At 34.6% G+C, this 25,000-nt stretch overlaps 1 protein-coding gene across 3 annotated transcripts in view; it reads left to right on the forward strand.

Annotated features, from left to right (window-relative positions):
* The first annotated feature begins 1,976 nt into the window (after positions 1-1,976).
* Positions 1,977-25,000, forward strand: part of LOC144978890 (uncharacterized) — a 24,176-nt gene continuing 1,152 nt past the window's right edge. The window contains exons 1-15 of one of the 3 annotated variants that reach the window (XM_078925481.1): positions 1,977-2,093; positions 2,958-3,143; positions 4,170-4,421; positions 5,378-5,533; positions 6,531-6,678; positions 7,372-7,461; positions 8,502-8,626; positions 9,350-9,484; positions 16,362-16,563; positions 17,275-17,454; positions 18,473-18,685; positions 20,278-20,387; positions 21,306-21,488; positions 22,680-22,775; positions 23,307-25,000. The exon at positions 23,307-25,000 is cut by the window's right edge and continues 1,152 nt beyond it. In XM_078925481.1, coding sequence (XP_078781607.1) covers positions 3,027-3,143; positions 4,170-4,421; positions 5,378-5,533; positions 6,531-6,678; positions 7,372-7,461; positions 8,502-8,626; positions 9,350-9,484; positions 16,362-16,563; positions 17,275-17,454; positions 18,473-18,685; positions 20,278-20,387; positions 21,306-21,488; positions 22,680-22,775; positions 23,307-23,432 — 2,133 coding nt within the window. In that variant the 5' untranslated portion in view covers positions 1,977-2,093; positions 2,958-3,026 and the 3' untranslated portion in view covers positions 23,433-25,000. Of the gene's footprint in view, positions 2,094-2,129; positions 2,566-2,957; positions 3,144-4,169; positions 4,422-5,377; positions 5,534-6,530; positions 6,679-7,371; positions 7,462-8,501; positions 8,627-9,349; positions 9,485-16,361; positions 16,564-17,274; positions 17,455-18,472; positions 18,686-20,277; positions 20,388-21,305; positions 21,489-22,679; positions 22,776-23,306 lie in introns of those variants that run through there. The other 2 variants (XM_078925483.1, XM_078925482.1) reach the window with 2 other exon arrangements.

Genomic DNA, 25,000 nt, shown 5'->3' on the forward strand with positions numbered 1-25,000 from the left:
TTGAGTGTATTCCTCTTGGTGGGAACCTGTGCTCGTATCTGGATGAGATTTTTAGGTTTTCTCAAACTAAGTACATTGGTGGTATGCTCTTGGAATCTACATCTGATCCCTATTTGTTCTCAGTTCCCCTTTGTCTTACCTTTTCTTGGGTGCTTTAATTGTAATTCTAGAACTTTTTACTATCCCGTTTTCTTCCTTTTTACTGGCGCTGGTATGACCTTATGTGTTGCAAGGGCCGTAAAACCCTTAAAAACAAAACAAAACATAAACATTTGAGTGTTTCCCTCTTAGTGAGATCCTGTGCTGGTGTCTGGATGAGACTTTAAGGAGATCTCAAATTAAACACATTGATGGTCTGTTCTTGGTTGCTACATCCGTCCCCCATTCTAACCAATTCCCCTTTGATACTTTTTCTTAGGTGCTTTGATTGCAAATCTAGAATATTTTGACTATTCCATGTTCTTCTTTTTACTGGCACTGATATGACCTAAACGTGTGGCAAGCGCCGTAAAACCCTTAAAAACAAACAAAAATCAATGACAAAGAACTGCGTGACGTCAATTTCATTCCATTTATATCTTAATTCTAGTGTGACCCACTGAATCAAACCGGTACTATAATACGCTTCAACAGTCGTGACGTCACTTCCCTCGTAATGACGCATGGTAACTAAGTAACTAGCTCTAAACTATCGGAACAATGGCGGACCCCCTTATAAAATACTTCTCCGACGAGCATAAAAGCGTATCCAGAGGGAAAAAAAAAACCCAGTATAAATCTGATCATGTTTTGACTTTCACACATTCTGATCACAAGACATGTGAAAGGTTCTAGTCAGCATGAAGAATAAAAAGTACCTTTTTTCTTGTTTTAGAACCACGATGGCGCCGTTGCTGGGCGACGTGACATCAGACTATTGAATCCAATCGGGAGGTTTCGGTAATGAAAATCAAATTGTTAGTCTGAAATAATATATGAGATTTGGTCTAAGTTTCTATCATTATTATTATTATTATTATTATTATTATTATTATTATTATTATTATTATTATTATTATTATTATTATTATTATTATTATTATTGTGTATCTTCTTATTAAGGGTAAGGAATACATTTTCTATAAGAATGAACTCAATTCAATTTTCTATTTCTATGTCAACCACTTTTCCACACATGTTCCACCCCGACACTCGCTTTCAGATCGGAAGGTCCTTGGTTCGGCACATAGTTGAGTCCTTGGAAAAATGCTCTTTACTCACATTCTCTCACCATACTCGGGTGTAAAATGAATACCTAGCCGTTAACAGCGTTGTCTCTATCGGAAATAAATTGTAATATGGACAGACAGGAGAGGAAACTATTTTGTTCACGTGGGACATGGAATGACTTTCTATCAAGCTTCATTCATCATTCAGTCTGTTAGGAACTTCGAGATCTACCTATTACAGTAAGACCTCAGTATCACAGTAATGATAGTAAGTTGTTATTTCTATAAATTATTATTATTATTATTATTATTATTATTTATTATTATTATTATTATTATTATTATTATTATTATTATTATTATTATTATTATTATTATTATTATTCATTATCATCCTCATTTTTATTTTAAACGACAAAGAAAGCGACAAAGTCAAAGTAAAATAGCGTCACCCAAGAACGTTCGAAACTAGATATAAGTAGGACCTATAAGTCATGGCTTACTAGAGTAAGCCATGGTATAAGTATATTCTTACGACCTGAACATTATATTTTACACGTCGATTTATTGTAATTCAAATCTAACCTTTGTGTTATTAAATTACGTAATTAATCAGTTTATTTAAATAACTCCCCTCCCCCTATTTTGATGACATCAGACCATTTTGTTTTCCATTTTCGTTCTTTTATCTTACCATCGCTTTTGCAAGTCGCATTCACTTGATTCGAACGTATCTAAGTGCAAACAAACGGGAGGTAATCATTCTCGCGTCTGCTCAGTATCCCGGATGAATAATCTATTGTCTCATGAATATTTATAGGTCCTCTGGTCGCCATTTTGGAATGCAGAGTTGCATGGCGGTATAGAGTAAGCAGGGATTTTTGGGTAAGTTTTCCCAGTGTTCTTAGTGTGACAACAATCTCAGTTCCTCCTTAGTTGCAGAAATGAGTCTTGGTTTCCTCAAGGATTTGATTTAAAAAATCAACAAAACAATTTGAAACGTTAAAAAAACAATTATTGTTTCAGCTTGATTCAAGTTCATTTCAGTCAACTAGGTCTATCACACACCTATAATATGGAGTCGCCCTCGCCAGCCACTTTCACTTACACTTACAACTTGCTCTGGACTGGGTGTTATGTTTCCAGCTTTCTAGCAGACTATACTGTTGCTTTCAATCTCAATGGGCTGTTGATGATGGCTAATGACAACATGAATAATGCCAAAATTGCTGGGAAATATTGGGCCTCTGTTGCCTCACTTGGTAATGGAACATAGCTGGTCAAAACGAGATGAGACTAATGCGTTTACCTGACTGAAATGGGCTCCTCACTCGTGCGTAACAATAACAAAGAGAAGGTGATCATCTTCAACTTCAATTCTCTCTTTCACTTTCACATTCACATTGTCTTACGACACTCTCACACTGACTCACTTTGCACGTCTTGGCTTTGGTAAAAGACTGGCTTATGCTATATTATTATGCTGTATTGCGCTTGAGGAAATAATTTCCATAAGGCAACGGGAAAGGGAATATGCTTAGGCTTAGGCTTAGAAAACAAGTGGGTCATCAACTAAAAAATCGCATTGTCAGTGTGGAGTAACTGAAACATAATTTCAATCTACAATACAACAGTCTTAACACTTAAAAACTTATATCTATTATAATTTCATACAAAGAATAACGAGTTGACAATATATGCTCTGCTGAGGACATAATATAACCGTGCCTTTTTTACTTTGCTTCACAGACGCTACTCATGATCGGTTTGTGTTTGTTTCAATCTTCACTTTAATGATAAACACCTCACTACAAAGAAATGGAAAACATGGCAACTGTGCTAGAGAGTTTGGTAGAACCAAACGCTCTATCACCTTTATCAACAGCTGTTCATGACGAAGAGGACTTTGCTAGCCTTGGGCATCATCACCCAGAGGTATCAATTTGGTTACTAAACTATGATTGCCAATTATCATACAACTTGTGAATTTGTTATAAAGGATTTAATTTATCTGGTGAATTAAGCAGAATAACAATGAGATTATTTTTTGACCTTTCTTGAAAAAAGGATTTTCCCCTTCAAGATTATTAAAGTTAAAGTAGAAATTTGAGAGCAAATTGAATTTACATCAAAATATCCACGTTCACCCATTTTATTCCACATTCAAATACCTGGGTCATTTTTTTTTTTTTTCTATCACTTTCTCAGTTGCAGTTTGTTGTCAGTCGTTTCATTTCATCATAAAGTTTACTCCTATGAGAGCATCAGTCTGAATCGATTTCATTTTTTATTATTTTGTTCTTAGTATGAAATGGCTGAGCAAAAATGTTAGTAGGCATTAATAATACTTCTTTTAAACCTTAAGATTTCTTCATTAATAAATAGTCAATATTATACATATTTAGTTTAAAATAGGTACTAATCAAATAATATTGATTAAAACAATAAAAACTCATCAAGATGATCATTATGTTATTTCACTACTACTACTACTACTACTACTACTACTACTACTACTACTACTACTACTTAATACTACTACTACTGATGATGAGGATGATAATAATAATAATAATAATAATAATAATAATAATAATAATAATAATAATAATAATAATAATAATAATAATATATAATAATAATAATAATAATAATAATAATAATAATAATAATAATAATAATAATAATAATAATAATATAATAATAATATATATGATGAGATGATGATGATGATGATGATGATGATGATGATGATGATGATGATGATGATATGATGATGATAATAATAATAATGATAATAATAAAAATAATATCACTTTATTAATCCCAAAAAAGTAAATTTGTTGACAAATGATCAAAGTTCTTTGGATTTTTTAAATTTTCGTTTCATAAACTTCATATTCATTTTTTTGATTTTGTTTTTATGTTTGTTTAATATTCTTTATTTCTGTTCGTGTTTAGGATTCCATTGTTGAGTCTCACATTGGTTCAGACGGCGATGATTCATTGGTTCCGACTACGGGAGAGGATAGTCATGGTCACATTGTCCCTCCATCCATCACGGAGGACGGTGATGATAACGATCACATAGGCCTAAGTGTAGCAGGGATCGAACCAGAGCCACTGCATCATGAGGTTGAGGGGCTAGGTGCAGTGGTTAGTGAAACATCAGACAATGTCACAGCAGTTAGCCTGGAAGAGACGGATGAGCAGGTAAGTTATCTGACTTGTAAAATGTTATAGGCATTATAAAAAAAGGTCCTGCAGAGTCATTAAGCCTATGGAGCTGGAGTTTGTCTCGGTTTCTATAACGTGAAATGGGCAATAGCAACTGCTTGCTACCCATTGGATAGGACACTAGACTATCGCAAAGAGTACTTTCCACTGAAACTAACAGATCCAGCTACCCTATATTCGCTGGGTGGACAAGGATGTCAGATAAAAATGTCGACTGCACCTGGAATCGATCTCAGTCCCTTTGATTGAGAAAAGAGTGCTCTACCAACTGAGCTATCGGGACCCCTGATGGTATATTATGTCACCTATTTGTTGTGTTAGATAGAGCAGCATGCTTTTTAGAATGAATATATTTTTTTTACAACCATAAATCCTACAAATGTTTAATGTAAATCTCTATTTGCCATTTTTTTCTACAAAAATAAAGTAAACACATCTGTCTTATATAGTTCCACTATTTAAGTCTAACATCAACCAGGCTGATCAATGCGCCCTTTTTACTCCCTTTTTTAAGCATATGATGTGCTTAATAGGGAAATGAGGCACTAGATTGATGCAGGAAGTTGCATAGCTTTTGTCCATGATTTCTTTATTCTTTGACTTTGACTCTCATAGCCTTCAAATTTGCACCTTCTTCATTGCAAAAGAAGTCTCATGACAACACTGGTCAAAGTGATGCTAAGCTGCTAGAAGCTGTGGACTGAAAAAAATAATAAACAAACATAAATATAACAGCTTCAAAAAAGAACAAAATACCAAATATGGAACATTTCAGGCTTAAAACCCTTCTTCAGCCAAAAACAGAAAACAAGGAAAATATAAATACATGATGACTAAAATAACCAATTTTGATGGTAGAGAAATATTCAGTACGTCCTCTCTTGACACTTATACATTTTGATTGATACATTATTTTCTATTATTGGTTACAGGCATCTTTAACTCAACATGGTCTTCTGACCCAAACCCATTTGAGTGAGGATGGTGGAATTGCAGATAACGTACTACTGACAGCCGATGCTGAGGGTAATTTTGCCATGCGTGTGTCGACGGACCAAGTCATCAGGTTTCTGCTACAAACATCTGATGTAAGTGAATGAATAAAATGGCACACAAATATTTTTATTACTTTGCTGTCAGAATATTTTTTTTCTTTTGACTTGTACGAATGAATAAATTTCTTCTTTTCTTATGAATTGAAGACAGTCATATAATTAAAATCCTTAAAGTTTTATGAATGATGTAAATGTATTGACATAAAAATCACACTGAACTATTTAAAACTTGCTGTTTCTTGACAATTTTAAAATGCAATATTTAGGAGCGTGAATATGGTTTCTTAAAGCTAAAAAAACTTTGTTAATATTTCATATACATCTATATGTCTTAGCTTAATTAACAAATGCTGTCAAACAGTCAAAAGGGTTATTATTCTTTTTGTTGGTTTTTTTTTTTTGGGACCTTGGTTTGATTTTTAGTTTAGTTTTTTAAAATCTTATATTTTAAAAAGTCAGTGTGACACCGATAACTTTTGTCAAGTCATCGCACATTTGTGTGTTTGTTTGTGTATTACTAATGTAATTGTGTGTGTGTGTATGTGTGTGCGTGCATGTGTGTGTGTGTGTGTTCATTTTAGTTTGACTTTTCACTCTCCTGTGTTTCTGTTGTTGTTTGTGTTGATTTTTATGATGAAAAGATAATGTAGTGGCAGCAGATGCTCGAGTTGATGTCTTACAGCTTCCCAAGTGAGATGCAGTCACACATGTGTGTTTGTATGTGTGTATTACATTTGTAATTGTGTGTGTGTGTGTGTGTGTATGTCCATTTCTGTACGACTTTTGATTTTCCTATGTTTCTGTTGTTGTTTGTTTTGTTTTGTTTTGTTTTTTAAATGAAAAGGAAATGCAGTGGCAGCAGCTGCCCAAGTTGATGTTGTAAATCTTCCCAAGCCAGAAGCCGTCACTCATATGTGTTTGTTGTATATTGTATGCGTATTACACGAATTTACTGGTGAGGCTGTGTGTTTGTATGTGCGTTTCTGTTTTGACTTTTCATTCTCCTATGTTTCTTGTTTATTTTTTAAAGGGTAATGTGGTTGCTGCAGATGCTCAAGTTGAAGCTGTAAAACTTTCCATGCCAGGTCTCGTTCCTTCCGGGGATGTGACCCAAACATTCCAGTCTTACACATTGCCAGATGGCACCACTTTCTTCCAGACTCAAAAGGATAATAGTAGTATGTTAAAGATTTTTATTAAAACCCATAAATCCTCATCTTGATATTTACCAAAAGACTAAAATCTTTAGTTTAAAAAAAAGGTTGTCCTTTAGAGCCATTTAGCCCATGGAGCTGGAGTTTATCCCGGTTTCTAAAACGTGAAACGAACAATAGGAATTGCCTGCTATCCTATGGATATGACTCTAGTCTATCACAAAGTACTTTCCACCAAATCTAACAGACTCAGCTACCAATTCACTGCTGGATGTTCAGGGGGGGGGGGGGGAGGGGGTCAGAAAAAAAGCTCGACTGCTTCCGGGATCGATCTTGGTCCTGTTGCGTGTGAATCGAGTGCTCTACCAACTGAGCTATCGGCACCCCCAAGATCATAAGGTAAAAACAAAAAGTTTGTCATGATTTATTTATTTGAACATTATCTCTATCCAATATTGTCAGGGTTACAAACAAGAGAAAATGCGAGCTTTTATATAGCGCAATATCTAGCAAATGTGCTCCAAATGCTTTATCTAGGTGGGGTTCCTGACCTCCCACAGTGGACAGGAAAGCACAATACAAGTTTGACTGTACTTGAATTCATTATAGATTTAAGAACATCAAATGTTATCATGTTATATGATTGAAATGGGTCTCAATTTCAAACTCAAACCATTTAAATTATCAATATTAACCAATCATCTTTCATTTCTTCAGGTGAGTGTCAGCCGACCATTGTGAAAGAAGAAGCAGGAACCATCAAGTTAGAGGATGGAACTTCAGCCCTGCTGAATCCAAGGGAAACGTGTACGACTATTTTAATGATTCACTGTTGATGTTTATGGTGCTTGGCTCTCCCCTGCCTCCAACTCTTACACATTTTCCTCTTTCTTCTCCTCTTTCACCTCTTCTTCCTCCTCCATCTTTTTATTCTACCTCTTCTTCTTCTTCTTCTTCTTCTTCTTCTTCTTCTTCTTCTTCTTCTTCTTCTTCTTCTTCTTCTTCTTCTTCTTCTTCTTCTTCTTCTTCTTCTTCTTCTTCTTCTTCTTCTTCTTCTTCTTCTTCTTTAGTTATTATATTATTATTATTATTATTATTATTATTATTATTATTATTATTATTATTTATTATTATTATTATTATTATTATTATTATTATTATTATTATTATTATTACTGTTATTATTATTATTATTATTATTATTATTATTATTATTATTATTATTATTATTGTTATTATTATTATTATTATTATTATTATTATTGTTATTATTATTATTATTATTATTATTATTATTATTATTATTATTATTATTATTATTATTATTATTATTATTATTATTCCTATTTATTACTATTGCCATTATGGTCATTAATTTTGCTATTATGATTGTTACTACAAATACTGTATCATCAAGTTGTGTGGGATTTCATTACCATTTTTTCTCTTTCTTCCTCTTTCCTTTATAATGTCATCAACAGTCGTAAATTATGAGTGAAATTGAATTGATGTTTTGTACTGCAGCATTCATGAGTCATTCAAGTGTCAGGAATTGAATTGAATTGAATTGTGGTTTCTCCATGAAGTCTGCCGAGTTTATCCTGGCTTCTAAAGAATTTAACCGACATCAGCAATTGCTTGCTATCCTTTTGATAGGACTTGAGCCTATCGTAGTGTACTTTACACCAGATCTAACAGATCTAGCTATCCAATCACTGCTTGGATTGGGAAGGGGGGGGGGGGGGGGGGTATAAATCTTGGTATCCAATTTCTACCTTTTTTGTATGAAGTGAATGCTATAACAAATGATGTACTTTCCCCCTCTAATTGATCATTTTTTCTCCTAGTTTCAGTGCCAGAGGGTACAATTCAAGCAATACAACTGGAAGACGGTACAACAGCTCTCATCACACCACAGAAAGATGGGTTTTATGATGCAACCCCAGTCACGTTAGAACAGTTTAACACTCAGGTATGTCGGTATCGAAATTCAAATAATATTTATATTCATTAAAAAAAATAATAATTAAGTTTTATAACATTGTATTGAAGTCAAAGCTATGTCAAAAATAGTGTGTCAAAAATTGTTTAAGATTTGTCACAGGGGATGTGTACTTATTGACAGGTTTGAGAACTCCAATTGTTATGGTCTCATTGCTGTAATGGAAATACTCTGCTGCATACTCTCAAACCAATGCAAAGTATTCTTCATTCCAACAATGTTAAAACAGGCCCATAATTGTGTCCTGCTAATGTGTGCACGTTGGTCTCTGGCCCTGATTCATCTTATGTACAATTTCTTTGTGGAGAATGACAAATTTGCCTAAATTTTAACTTTTTGGTATCTCTCTGATCTTTAAAGCACAATTTTTAGGAATATTAATAAAAATAATTGTTGTATTACACAAGTATGACTTTGTGAATGGGATTGAGCCGTACCATGGGCCAAATCCCAGTAACTCTTAAGGAATACACCATTTGTGATAATCATGTATTTAGATCTGGTGCTAATTATTTTCTTCATTTTATGGAAAAAGCAGGTTTGTTGTTATTGAAATTGAAACAAAATTAAAAATCCACCCAGTTTTCTTGTTCTGGTTTATATTGCAATCAAGTTTGGATTCATTCTCAGGTATGTTTAAATTCATTCAGACATCTGTTCTATTCTTTGACTTTGACTTCTTTTGGATTTCAGACATTAATGAGTGTAGCAACAGAAAAACCAGAGAAGAGTCTGATAATTGGTGAAAAAGCTTATATTGGTGACAAAGCGTACAAATGTGTGTATGAGGACTGTGGCCGCTTGTACACCACACTACATCACTTAAGGGTAATTTTCATTTCAACTTTAGCTTGAGGTTTTTTTTAAAAAAAAACATTTTTCAAAAAAAATTTTTTTTTGGTTGCAATGTGATTTTGTAAAGTTTTGAAATATTTTGCAGTGAATGACATAATCAGACGGATGATGAAAAGGTTTGAACCGAGATATTGTCAAGTTTAGTTAGATGGTCAATTTTGATCAAAAATGAGTTCTTGTCCTAAATGATTAAATCAACCCTTTTTGTACATCTTTGGGAAATATCAAAGCTTTATTTCATTTCTATTTTTTTTCCAGCTAGTCAAGTTGAAAAGAATGAAATTTGACAAAAGTTGCTGGATACCTTTCCCATACATCTGACCATTACTTCATGAAAAATCACCCTATTAATTTCAAATAAAGATTCAATTGCTCTGATGAGCATATATTCTTTTAGAAAATGCAAAAAAAATGCAAATCCAAAATTGTCACCTTCCAACTGATTTAGTATGTCATGCACTGACACAAATATTAAACTGGCTGGTTGTATTTCAGAATGTTCTGATAGCTTTCTTTTAGTTCAATTTCAATTCAATTCAAAGGTTCCTTTTAGGCAATTGCCAATATGAACCACGCATTTACATATAATTTCAAATCAATACAGGTAAAGGGAAACTACCTAATTAATCAAATAGATAAATAGATTAATACATTATGAGTATAATCAAATAAGTAGACAGAAAAAAATATATAGATAAATAATTGATAGATAAATAAATAACCATGACTTGACCGAAATAGTATAATATAAACACATGCAAATCATTTTACTGGAAACAAAATAAATAACATATATATAAAAATATGTCAACGGTCACGAACATTGAATAAATAATTCTACCTCGTACCCCAATTCCGAATTGGGTTACAAATGAAGAATCACGCCGTGACTGTCAGTTCACGTTCGACTGTCAAGAAGGCTGGACGCGTCTTGTTTTGTCTATTTAATGCAAACAATTGTGTTAATTTTTCCTTATCCTTATTGGATTTTTAATCTGTTATTAGACCTGTGACATACCAATTCCCATTGGAGCATATTATTAACACTGTGAAAGTGGTGCTTAATGATTTAAACTTTTGAAGAAAAATGCTTAATGATTTAAACATTTGAGGGAAAATGTTTAAATTACTTCTAATAAACAATGGAGCCAGATAAAGTTGAAGATTTGAATAGGGAACTTTCTACCCCCGCGGGGGAGAAAACTAAAACAGTTCCCATAACATCTCCCGAGGGAGTGTTAATTCATACAAAAGTATATTATTAACACTGTGAAAGTGGTGCTTAATGATTTAAACATTTGAGGGAAAATGTTTAAATTACTTCTAATAAACAATGGAGCCAGATAAAGTTGAAGATTTGAATAGGGAACTTTCTACCCCCACGGGGGAGAAAACTAAAACAGTTCCCATAACATCTCCCGAGGGAGTGTTAATTCATACAAAAGTATATTACTAACACTGTGAAAGTGGTGCTTAATGATTTAAACTTTTGAGTAGATAAAGTTGAAGAGTTGAATAAGGAACTTTCTACCCTCGCGGGGGAGAAAACTAAAACAGTTCCCATAACATCTCCGAGGGAGTGTTAATTCATACAAAAGTATATTATTAACACTGTGAAAGTGGTGCTTAATGATTTAAACTTTTGAGAAAATGTTTTAAATTACTTCGAATAAACAATGGAACCAGATAAAGTGGAAGAGTTGAATAAGGAACTTTCTACCCCCGCGGGGGAGAAAACTAAAACAGTTCCCATAACATCTCCCGAGGGAGTGTTAACTCATACAAAAAACCCAATTTCTTCTCCCGCGGGAGAGAAAAAGAGGGGTAAAAATGGAGAATGTAAAAAAGACAGTAGAACATATAAAAGGAAATTAGAATCTAAAACAAAAACAATTGGAAATGAGGCAGTTAATCAGGGGCCATCACATTTAGTGAGCAAGGAAACCCACTCTAATCCCCACGCCTCAAATTCGGAATTGGGACGGTTAATTGTAGAAGGTTTCAAGTCACTAACGCATCTATTAATGACTAATCATGACTCCAGCGAGCCGTCGTTAAAGAAACGAAAGCCGAATGAGAGCGAAAAGGGGGGAGAAGGCACGCACACAATGACCGCAACCAGTGACCTCGACGAGCTAGAGATGCTCGAAAATGATATGACATACGAAGATGAGAAAGAAGAAGAGGTGGAAGAAAGTGAGGACAAAGATGAAATTGATAATGAAATAAAAGAACTGGAACAGTTTTTTTAATGTACCAGAATCGTTTGGTGAAGACATTCACGAATCGGTGGCAAAGATAGTCAATAATGGAGTGTGCACTAATGTCAACAGGGAAAAAACCAAGAAAGTGTTGGAGAAACACCTTTGCCCTAAAAACACCCCCAATCTCAGAGTCCCTCGAATTAACCCTCAAGTATGGCGTATACTGCCTACTTATGCAAAATCTAAGGACACGACCATCAATAACATTCAATTGTTAATGAGCAAAAGTTTAACCATAACAGCTAAACTGCTGAGCGACTTAGTTAAAAGGAGCCAGGAAAAGGATAATAAGAGGGTAATAGAGGTCAAAGCAATGACTCCATTAGTCACGGTTTTGTTAAGAGTGGGATCAGCTGTATATACTAATTGCAGCCAAATTCGAAAAGAAGCACTTAAGCCTTTTCTGAATGAAGAATGTAGAGAATTGTGCAAACAGAAAGAAAGCACATCAACGGAGTTCCTTTTCGGAGATAATTTAGACGAAAGCATTAAGAGAATTAATGATACCCACAAGCTTTCGAAAGCCGTGACAAAACCTGGCACTTTTCACTGTGATGGAAAATCAAAAAATGGTCAAAGGAGGATGCCTTACCCCTCACCATCCAGAACCCACAAAAGCAGAGGGGGGAGAGGATGGCGACCGATAACAAGAGGAGGATGGGGAGGAAGGAAACACTTCTCACAGAACCAAATTTAACTTTAGGACAACAATGATAAATTATGAAGGGAAAAGAAGACAATAGCGCAAGTTTAGAATTTAAGAATACTATAGATCATTTCACAGAGGGGAAAACAAGATTATATATACAGAAATGGCAGAAAATCACTAAAGACCAGTGGGTGTTAAACCAAATTAGGGGAGTTTACCCAGAACTTTGTTTTACTCCTGTGTAAACTTTTATCCCAAAAAACATAACATTTTCGGAACAGGAAAGAATACTAATTGAAAGAGAAGTTAGAGAATTGAAAGAGAAAAATATTATCCAAGCAGTCAGAGGGATGACGAGGATAACCAGAATCAATTGTATTCTAATATATTCGCTAGAACTAAAAGTAAGGGGAACCTTAGAATTATTCTCAACCTTAAGCATTTCAATAAATACGTTAAATATACACATTTTAAAATGAGCAGTCTTCAAGAGGCAGTATATCATTTCAGGAACAATGCTTTGCTTGTTCCTGTGACTTAAAAGATGCTTATTTCAGTATTGCACTACATGAGAAAGCTAGAAAATTTTTCAGATTTATGTTTTCAGGGGAAAGTTCGAATTTACTTCATTCGTAATGGGTTTCACTGATGCTCCGCGGATTTTTACAAAAGTCATAAAACCAGTACTTGCTCGCCTGAGAGACGAAAACATTATCATAATTATGTATATAGACGATGCCCTCATATTGGGGAGAACAGATTGGGATTGTTTACAGCTTGTAACAGAGTTTGTAAACTATTTGATGAACTGGACTTCACAATAAATACCAACAAATCTCGCCTTATACCAACCCAAGAGATTACATATTTAGGGTTTGTCTTATATTCAAAGACAATGACCATTAGACCAACAGAGGAAAAGATTAAGAAAATGAAAAATCTTTGGGATCATTACATTCGTGAAGAATTTATTACCATCAGAAAATTAGCGGAAATCATAGGAACACTGGTTGCGGAAATCATAGGAACACTGGTTGCAGTTTGCCCTGGTAACTAATATGGAAATATGTTTTATAAAAGATTGGAGATTTATAAAAAGAAATCGTTAACAAAAAATAAGAGTAATTTCGATAATATTATTGTTATAACAGAGGCTATAAAGAAGATTTAAAATGATGGCTTTCTATGGTGGGCAGTTAACCTATTAAGATAGGACCACAACCCGAAGGATTTATCTTAACATCAGATGCCAGTAATACTGGATTGGGTGGAGAATTTGCAGGAGTTAGAACTGGAGGTTTATGGTCAGAAGAAGAAAGAAGATGGCATATAAATTATCTTGAATTGAAAGCGGCTCTTCTCACTTTGAAAGTATTTTCTTCTGATTATAAAGGCCACTCTAAGATTACTTTATTTTGCGACAATACGACAGCTGTATCATGTATTAACAAAAAAAGGCAGCATGAAAGAAGAATGCAATAATATAACCAGAGAACTATGGTTATGGTGTATAGAGAGAAATATGACAGTCACAGCTGTACACATACCAGGAAAAGAGAATACTGAAGCGGACAAAGCTAGTAGAGAAAAAGGGCTTGAAACAGAGTGGTCTCTAGAGAAATCTGTCTTTGACGACATTAACACAGAATATGGGCTCTTCCAAGTTGACGTATTTGCTAGTAGAATAAATCATAAAATAGAACAGTGTGTCTCAGAGAAAAAAGATGCAGACGCATGGAGAATAAATGCTTTTTCATTTTCTTGGTCTCATTTATATGCTTATATTTTCCCTCCTTTTAATCTAATTATCAGAATCCTACAAAGAATAGAAACCGAAAAAGTGGATTGTGTCATGATTGTTCCGGTTTGGAAATCACAACCATGGTTTCCAAAACTCATAAACTTATTAACAGATGTTCCACCCCTATTACCAAAGAAAGCCAACCTTCTTCATCATCCAGTAACAAAACAGAAGGTTCACCCCATATTACACAACAGCAGAATGATAGCCTGCCGCTTGTCCGGGAAATTCTCGAAAGTGCAAACACTTCAGAAGAAATTAGTGAAATCATTATCAATTCATGGCGACGAAATACCAGAAAACAATATACTACATACATCAGGAAATGGCTGGTATTTTGTAATAAAATCAGTAAAAATCTTTTCCGCCGTTGGCATCAACACTACTTAAATTTTTAAAGAAATCTCTATAGATACCACGAGGAGAGGGACAAAAAAGACAATGGAGTTAGCGGGCATTGATATCAGTATTTTTAAGCCCCATTCCACCCGGGCAGCATCTACTAGCAAAGCGGCCACAAAAGGAGTTCCACTTTGTATAATACTGAAAGCGGGAAGATGGAGGTCAGAGACCACGTTTAAAAAATTTTATCATAAGCCAGTGGAGAGAACGAAAAAGGATTTCAATAGGGCAGTACTGGATGAACAACAAGTGAGTAGTGCTACGTGGATTTCGTAATTTACGTCATAACAGACAAACGCTTTCAAGCTTCATTTGTAACCCAATTCGGAATTGGGGTACGAGGTAGAGTTCGAAAATTAAACGAACTCACCTGTGATGTTTAATTGAAACTCTGACGAGTCCAATTCCGAATGGGGAACAAATGCCCACCCATTGGTAAATATCATCGAAACTCATTAGACTATAATATAATAGTGTTATAGATTATACTTGTATGTATGTGTCCCATCCCGTTCCATTTGTTCCGTATGTCTGTTCTGACGCGTTAAAGCCTGACAGTCACGGCGTGATTCTTCATTTGTTCCCCATTCGGAATTGGACTCGTCAGAGTTTCAATTAAACATCACAGGTGAGTTCGTTTAATTTTCGAATTAGTAAAGACTCACAAGCAAAGGGGTTGATGTCCTGTACAGTCAAGGCTTTTTCTGACCCTGTTGTTCATCCAACACTGATTGACCAGCTTATACTTAATATATAAAATACTCATTGATGAATAAAGTCCTATTTAAAGGATGTGGTCAATCAATAGGGCAGATAAGTTGTGATGTCACACCTTATACTCTTTCAGTTTCCAACTCCTTGGAAATGTGTATGTAACCAGTTATATATTGGTTACAGATTGAATCATAAAGTGGCATATGACTATTTTAGTAGCAGGATGTATAAGCAGATTCTTAGGATTACAGGGTGTAAAAGAGCAAGAACGGATGATCTTTATTGACGACCAGCATTTATTATTTAGACTGGAAAATAAGATGCCACCACTCTGAAAACAGAAGATCAATTACACATGGCATGTGTCCAGTCCTCTGGAAGAGTGGTTTTACACTTCCAATGAGATTGGAACCGATGTTTTGACATCACACGTTTGTTCCCTATTGTTTAAAGCCTCAGAAACTAGGATTAAATTGAGCTCCAAATGTCTTATTGCTCTGAAAGACAACTTTTAATCTTTTTTTTTTTACTATTTTTTATCATATTTTACCCTCTCTTTACCAACTACAGAAAAATTGTCACATTTTTACGATGCAATGAAGAATTTCATTATTCAGTTGTTTTTTGTTTTTTTTGTACATCACAAGATTTATAGAAAAATCTTTGTTTAATTTATAAAGTCTTTACGGTGTTTTCTAGAGCTAGTTTAGCAAACAAAATTATGTTTAGCACGCTATGAAGTTTGATTTTTAAGAAATTATTTTTTGTGTTGGTTTGCATGACGTGACATTTTGGGAATAATACTGAAAATGGTCGGAAAGGAGAGAGTTGAAATATATATTTCCATGAATGGTTAGATTTATCTTTTATCTGACATCAGTTCTTACAGTCTTTACAGTAGAGTACTGACAGCATTATGACTAAGTTTTACTTCTTTTGATTTTGTTTACGAAGTTATGAAGAATTATTTATGATTGGTGATTTATTTATTAATTTTATTTTTGTTTATTCAATTTGCAGGTCCATGAAAGGTCTCATACAGGCGACCGTCCATTTATTTGTGAATATTCTGGGTGTGGGAAGGCATTTGCCACTGGCTATGGCCTCAAGTCCCACAACCGTGTACATACAGGTGAAAAACCCTATCCTTGTTCTGAGGCTGGGTGTGAAAAGGCTTTTAAGACGTCCGGGGATTTACAGAAACATGTTCGCACTCATACAGGTATTTATTCCATAAAAATCAAACATGATTATTTCATATTTACTAAAACTAGATTTTGCTTGATTAAATATTGTAATAAATAGAGGTGCCTAAATGGGTCAATAAAACGGAGATAAAGGGAGTAAATCTGACTTATAATGAACAACACAAAACAAACGACGTTTCAGCCCTTGGCCTTTTTCAAGTAAACACAGAATACATATATATTTATATTAGATTGTCATAATAATATAGGTGAAAATTTGTTAAAAATTAAATATTGTACAGCGCTCGACTCATTTTGACAACTGTCTGAAGGAGAATAGATACGAATATATGTATGTTGTCACAGTTAAAAATAGATATGATGCACTTTTAATTAGTTCATTTTCACAGTTAAATCATGCTCAATGGCCTGTTTACAGTGTGTCCTCTATTCATCCAACAGACCTGTTTACAGTGTGTCGTCTATTCATCCAACAGACCTTTTGAAATCAAAGTCACCATTTCACAAAGTAAAATTTGTGTTTTAGGAGATTTAAAAAAAAACTAACATTCAGACAATTTTATTTTTTTAAAGAATAGATTGTGTGATGCATGACTTTGACTCATAATCTCTGTTTTTATTTCTATCCATTTCCTCACTAACTTAAATTTCTTCTTCCATATTAGAATATGTTACGTAATGAGATATTTTGAATTTGAAATCCTCATTTGTTTATCTTTTTCTAGGAGAGAGACCATTCAAATGTCCGTTTGAAGGTTGTACAAGATCTTTCACCACTTCCAACATTAGAAAGGTCCACATACGCACCCATACAGGAGAAAGGCCATATATATGTGATGTGGAGGGCTGTGCTCGTGCCTTTGCATCAGCTACAAACTACAAAAATCATATACGAATTCATACAGGTATGTGTCTATTATCAAACATACATTTATGTTTACAATTATCCAATGAAACAAGTTGGACAACTTTTAATTAAAAATGAAAAGCAATGACTCAATGATCATTACTTCATTATTTCTTCATTTAATATAATAAATTATATTTATTTATGTATTTTAAAAAGGGTTTTCCATTAAAAGGAAAATGCAGTATTACTTATTTATCAATTTATTTTTAAAAAATCTAAAAAAAGTATTTCAATTTGTTTGTATTCTCTACAAAGGAAATATTTTGGGTGGGAGAAAAAAAATCCTGGAAAAGTTTAGAATCCCATGGTGACCAGACTATAAATGGTGCAAATCTGAAATTTTACCACAATCAATTTTGAAAATTATGTATAGAATTTTTCAGGAAAATAAGTTGAAAAATGTTGATGCCACAGTTATTTTAATAAACGCAGTGCATATTTGCCATATCAAAGATTTGGAATGTAAATCTTAAATTTTGAGATCATTTGTCAATCCCTGATTTTGCTTTACACTATGTGTTCTTTTCCCTTGATCCAGTTGATTTTATATTGTGTTGAATAGTGAGTGATTCATTCCCATGCATTTTGAATTAACTTTTTAAGCTGCATTGCTAAAATAAAAAGACGCAAGTTTGGAAACTTCCAATATTGTGATCTTTTTACTGGCATAGTTTCTTAATAAATAGCAATATTTATTTAAACTTGACATGTATTAACTGAAACTTAGTCTTTTTCTTGTTGCTTGTAAATTTTCGAATGTTTCGGATTTTTGCTTCATATTGAAACAGTATCATCCTTTTTTTCTGGTTTTTTTTTTTTTTCCTCACACCCTATTTTATGATTAACCATAACATCTCTGCAAGTTGCAAGCTCATCAAAATACCATCTATATAGGACATCATCCTTTTCTAATTTTATTTCCCCCTTTCAAACAGTTTAAAAGTTGATTATTTGAAAAATTGTTTTTGGTTTTACTTAATCGTTTTTATTTTTTCTATAATTTATATCCATAGGGGAAAAGCCATATGTGTGTTCAGTGCGGGGTTGTGGTAAGGCATTTACGGAGTACAGCAGTTTATACAAGCACCACGTAGTTCACACTCATACCAAACCATATACGTGCTGTTATTGTGGAAAGACGTACAGACAGACCAGCACTCTTGCCATGCACAAAAGAAGTTCTCACGGGGAAGACCTTCCGTCTGAAGGAGGCACGACAGACAATGGTAACCAATTATTAACGATGACCCGTAATCCCAAACACTCAAACAGAATTATGTCGGTGTAAATCAATGATTTTTCATACCTGACTACTTTTACGGATCATCCGTAATTCTTATGGAAATTTGATGACAGTTACAAACTTACGGAAATGGAAGAAATAGTACAGTTTTTGATTTCACAGCAATTTTGTCGCAGTGTTGGAGAAACTAATTTTATTTCTTAAGTTACCGCAATTTTAAGGAGAAAAACAATTCTCTTAAAACTATAAAGGCTACTGTTCAATTCCAAATTAAGAAATTAAGGAGCAGGCACCAGTGTAAGATAAAGAACTGAACAAATGTGTATGAAAGGTGCCAGACAAAGCAAGAAAGAAAAAAAAAAAAACCATCTCCCTACAAAGATTTAGTTTTATTCTTGACTTGGGAATCAGAACCTCATTACCTTCTAAGATTACCGTGGCTCAGAATTTCGTGTTTAGACCTAATGGTATAGTTTAGTATTTCTGAAATTTTACCATTTATTAGTGATGAATTCTGGGTTCCTACTGATTTTGAAATGTTCATGTAGGCTGGTTTGACTTTTGATCCAACAGGACAAGAAAAATGAGGTTTTAGTTTTTGTCAGTATAAGTAACAATATTGACCTCAATAGAAAATATAGATGGAACCCAAGTCTCATATATTTTTTACTATAAATTCAAGTGTCAGCATCTCAATCACCCCAACTTAGTACCATTTTGAGGTGGGGGGTCACCAATATGAGAAATTATTGCTTATATCCCTCAGTCATTAAACATAACTTTAAATAAGTTTACAAAATCCTTAAATGAAGTTTTCTAAAATTTGTTTTACACAGAAATCCTTTTGCAAAGTATAACAGTCAACTGTCTTGACCAAATCAGTACTGTTCTGATTTGGCAATCTGAGAAAGATTTTAAGAAAGAAAAGAAATTGGACTGGAGTTGATTTTATTTTTATAAGTTTGAGAGAAAAGGGATTTTAATCCTCTCTAGCTTGGGGTTCTTTAAAATAATAGCTTCACTCTTGCTGTCAACTCTGTCATCAAAACTGAAAGAAAAAAAATGCATGTGCACTGTACAGGGATTATAGTCAGTGACTGAGTATTATTGCAGTTCAGGTCAAGTTTAAAGATTTATTTTATGTAATTTGCTAATGCTAAGGTTATATCGGAAAACCTTTCAAAGGGAAATAAAAAGCAAGATTTTCTGATGTTCGATAAACATTTATATAAAATAAGCAATAAATTTTTTAAGATTTAATCAAATTGTCCTGGTTTGGTCATGTTTCTTGCCATGAGGCATTGGCAAAAACCGTTATGCAAGAGACCCTAGGGGGAGGCAGAGGAGAGGACAGTAAAGTGCTGGATGTTTATGTAAAGGAATCGACTAATGAGGGAAGCTGAGGACAGATCTGGATGGCGGGCCCTTTCTGGAAAGTCATCTCTAATGTCTCCCCTATGCCCACTCCAATCAAGAGAATTAGGTGGGGACGAGGTGAGCTTATCCAAGGCATCAATGTGAATATGTAGTCTTATCTGCTATGTTTCAATTAATTTATTTATTCTTTTAATCCAGATAAAACGGAACCGCCTGTTAAGAAGAAATTAAAACTTGAAGTCAAGGCTAAACCTGATACTGGGAATCAGATTACAGTGTCAGCATCTCAGGGAGGTGCCAGTCAACAGGTAAGGGTTTATACATTTACCTTTTCAATTTCACAAGTGACATCTTTTAAAAAAATTGTAAGGCATTAATATATTTTACTTTGTCATTAAACATTTTGATTATTACAGGTTATTTAGTTTGATTGAATTCTGTTGAAAAGGTATCCTTGCTATTAACTGATGAATTGAGTTCAATTTCAAACCAGACTTTTTCCTGTGTAATAAAAATAACGAGATAATGAAAAGTGAAACAATGCCACCAAGATCCATGACAGTAGACAACTTTCTGTGCTGTGAGTCGCATTGGTGTGATGTGTGTGTGTGTGTGTATGTGTGTGGTCAGCGATTACAGCTGTCCAGGCTGTAGGAAATGACTATTAATTATATCTGCAGGTAGACTGCATTGATTGTGCATCTTATTTCTCTCAGGCTATGGGACCAATGTGGTAAAATCACTGATTTTACACTACACTTTGTTGACCATACAATTTTAGTACAGCTATAATGTCTACATTACCTCTCAGGCTTTGGGACCAATGTGGTAAAATCACTGATTTTACACTACACTTTGTTGACCATACAATTTTAGTACAGCTATAATGGCTGTGTTTTCATGTACAGGATGGACCAGTTTTCATTGACATAAAGGAATGGCTGGTGTATTTTATTCTTCCTTGAACAATTCATTTTATTTTTTTTTAAAGATGTCATTTTTATTTTTTGCGTCACTTTGAGAGATGATATCTTTTTAAAAAATTGCCATTCAACCATTTATACTTTGGCCATAAAAAAACTTGCAGAGCTTTATGCAATATTTTACTTTTGAGGCCCCCGATCGACAAACTTGCAGATTTAGAGACCAAAGTGTCGCAACAAATCTTTTGTTGAATCCAAAAATAAACAATTTTCTTCTCCTTTTTTTTTTGTTGATCCTTCCAGCAGGTGGTTTTATTAACAGCACCTCAAGTAGCCCAAGTGACCCCTACCAGCAGCACCAGCAATAATACCATCATCACAACCACAGAACACAACACAACATCAACCACAACCCCCATTCAAGACAACCAGCAGCTGGCCAGTCTGGTAACACTGCAGTCCCCAAATGGAACCCTGTCTTTAGCTGTGAGTAAATTGACTTGATAAATTCCTATTTTTATAGCTTTAACTTGAACTTTTATTTAGCGCAATATCCACTATATGTGCTCAAAGCGCTTTACAAAAAGATCCCTGGCCAACAACAACACGTAACATTATTTTTCCCACAGAGACAACGCTGTTAACGACCTGGTACTCATTTTATTCCTGAGTACTGCAATTGATGTAACAACCAACAAAAAAACCCCAAAAAACAGCCAACAATAACAACAGCGAAAAAAAACGCCATATCTTGAACATGAAAGTCCCACGTCCGTAGTAAGCTCAGACAGGAATATCATACATAAATAACACATGGAAGCTGGTGCTTAGATGTTGTTTTTAAGCTTCTCCGCTTAATCAACACACTCACCCGAACTCCCGAGGATGTGGGATTAAGCGGAGACGACTGTTATAATGATTACCATGATAAAGCTGATTGCTGTCAATTCTATATATTGCTAAATGATGTATTTGTGATTTACCAGGATCTCCATGATTACGTTGATTGCTGTCAATTCTATATATTGATAAATGATGTATTTGTGATTTACCAGGATCTCCATGATTACGCTGATTGCTGTCAATTCTATATATTGATAAATGATGTATTTGTGATTTACCAGGATCTCCATGATTACGTTGATTGCTGTCAATTCTATATATTGATAAATGATGTATTTGTGATTTTCCAGGACCTCCATGATTAAGTTGATCGCTGTCAATTCTATATATTGATAAATGATGTATTTGTGATTTTCCAGGATATCCATGATTAAGTTGATTGCTGTCAATTCTATATATTGATAAATGATGTATTTGTGATTTTACCAGGATCTCCATGATTAAGTTGATTGCTGTCAATTCTATATATTGATAAATGATGTATTTGTGATTTTACCAGGATCTCCATGATTACGTTGATTGCTGTCAATTCTATATTACTAAATGATGTATTTGTGATTTACCAGGATCTCCTTGATTAAGTTGATTGCTGTCAATTCTATATATTGATTAAATGATGTATTTGTGATTTACCAGGATCTCCATGATTACGCTGATTGCTGTCAATTCTATATATTGATAAATGATGTATTTGTGATTTTCCAGGATCTCCATGATTAAGTTGATTGCTGTCAATTCTATATATTGATAAATGATGTATTTGTGATTTTCCAGGACCTTCAGCAAAGTGGTCTTCATGCCCTCAACTTGGGAGAAGGCCATCACCAGGTCTTAGTCGTCACAGATCAGGCTCAGCTAGAGTTATTACAGGTAAAAAACAAACTGAACAATTAAAAATAAATAAATAAAATTGACTTTATTCATCCCCAAGGGGGAATTTTGTTGTAGGATCAATTGGCTAAGACATTGTACATTGTACTTACAGTTCCTCCCTCCGAATACCTGGCCTTGGACTGTGACAGATATTGTAAGCGCTTTTGTATAATAAGGGTGTCTGACATATTGCTTGCTCTAAATAAAATGGAATTTAGTTCCATGTCAAACACATTTGTTAGTTCCATGCCAAACGAATGTAGTTCCAGGTCTAATGACTTTAGTTTCATGTCAAATGAATTTAGTTCCATGCCAAACAAATGTAGTTCCATGTCAAACGAACTTAGTTCCAGATTTGACAAATTTAGTTCCATGTCAAACGAATTTAGTTCCATGTTAAACTACTGGAGGAATAAAGGAAGCATTATGAAGTACATTGAGCATGTGGAAAACCTAAAAGTAAACTGAATTTTTTTCTATTTTAAAATATATGTTTTGCATAAAATTCCATCATTATACTCATTCCAGCAATTGACCAGTCAGCAGTTAGAATCAGCTGTCAATCAAGTATCCGAGGGAGGAGTGTCAACTAGTCAGGCCGTAGAACAAACCTCCACGGAATCGACTGCTGGAACTGCTTTGCTACTGCAATGATCGTCCGTCTCGTCCATGGTTTCTTGTTTGAGTGATACCGTCCAGTGGTCCTAATGCAATGGGTTTTGGAAGAAAGTTACTACGTACCGTACCGATGTCAAAATATTGCACATGTTATAGTTTGTTTATCTCCTCTATTTATTTATTAATTTATTAATCTGTTTATTTAATCTATCATGAATTTTTTCTTTGTTGGAGTCTATCTACATTTTCATTGTTTGAATCGTTGGTTGATCTGTTCCATGTTACAATCCAATTACTATATTTACCTGGGTGGGGTTCCTGACCTCCCATAGTGGGCAGCTGGGTGGGGTTCCTGACCTCCCATAGTGGGCAGCTGGGTGGGGTTCCGGACCTCCCATAGTGGGCAGGGTGGCACTCACTGCCTCTTTTATCCCCCTATATGTTTTCCAACTGGCTTTCTGGGTGGGCAGGGTGGCACTCACTGCCTCTTTTATCCCCCTATATGTTTTCCAACTGGCTTTCTGGGTGGGGTTCCTGACCTCCCATAGTGGGCAGGGTGGCACTCACTGCCTCTTTTATCCCCCTATATGTTTTCCAACTGGCTTTCTGGGTGGGGTTCCTGACCTCCCATAGTGGGCAGGGTGGCACTCACTGCCTCTTTTATCCCCCTATATGTTTTCCAACTGGCTTTCTGTCTTTGTCTTAGGATGAGATTTCTTGGTTTTGTCCTAACTCTGGCCAGATACCCTGGCTGGGAGGGAGACAGTCAAATGCATAGTTAGGGTTAGAGTTTTGGGCGATGATATTTTTTGTCTTGTAAAGCATCTCTCTGTTATGCACTGTATTATTTTTGTTTTACATATTTGTTATTTGTAAACAATTGGGTGTGTTCCTCTTAGTAGGGACCTGTGCTTTTGTCAGGATGAGACATTTAGATGATCTCCAACTATGTACACTGATTGTGTGCTCTTGGAATCTACATCTGTTACCTATTTGAACAAATTTCCCTTTGTCTTACTTTTTCTTGGGTACTTTATTGGTAATTCTAGAACTTTTTACTTTCCCATTTTATTCCTTTTGACAGGCGCTGCTCTGACCTAAATTTGTTGCAAATGCTGTAAAACCCTTAAAAACAAGACAAACAACTATATTTATGAGGATGAATAATTTTCACAATATAATTTTAGAAGAAAATTGCTGTTTTGAATCATTTGGTCACATCTTACATTCATGGAATTTCATGGACATGTTTTCTCTATTACGAAAATAACACAAAATGAAGGGAGTAGGAAAGTGCCAGAAGACATCAGAAAATAAAAACTTTGCCGCGGCGATGGGGGCTCGAACCCACAACCTTACTGGTACAACAACTCCGCCTGGCTCATACGGTAGAGTCAAGGTCTCCTTGGCCAGGCGGTGTTGTACCAGTAAGGTCTCGGGTTCGAGCCCCCATCGCCGCTGCAAACTTTTTATTCTCTGTTGTCTTCTGGCACTTTCCTACTCACTTTATTTCTTAATATTATCAACATAAGTGCCTGCTCCACTCACTTTTCTCGATTAATGTTTGTTTGGACACCATGGATACAGGATTTCTGGCTTTTTCA

This window comes from Berghia stephanieae, chromosome 8 (genome assembly GCF_034508935.2).
Source record: "Berghia stephanieae isolate SIO BIC M18660-M18661 chromosome 8, UCSD_Bste_1.3, whole genome shotgun sequence".
Lineage (NCBI taxonomy): Eukaryota > Metazoa > Mollusca > Gastropoda > Nudibranchia > Aeolidiidae > Berghia > Berghia stephanieae.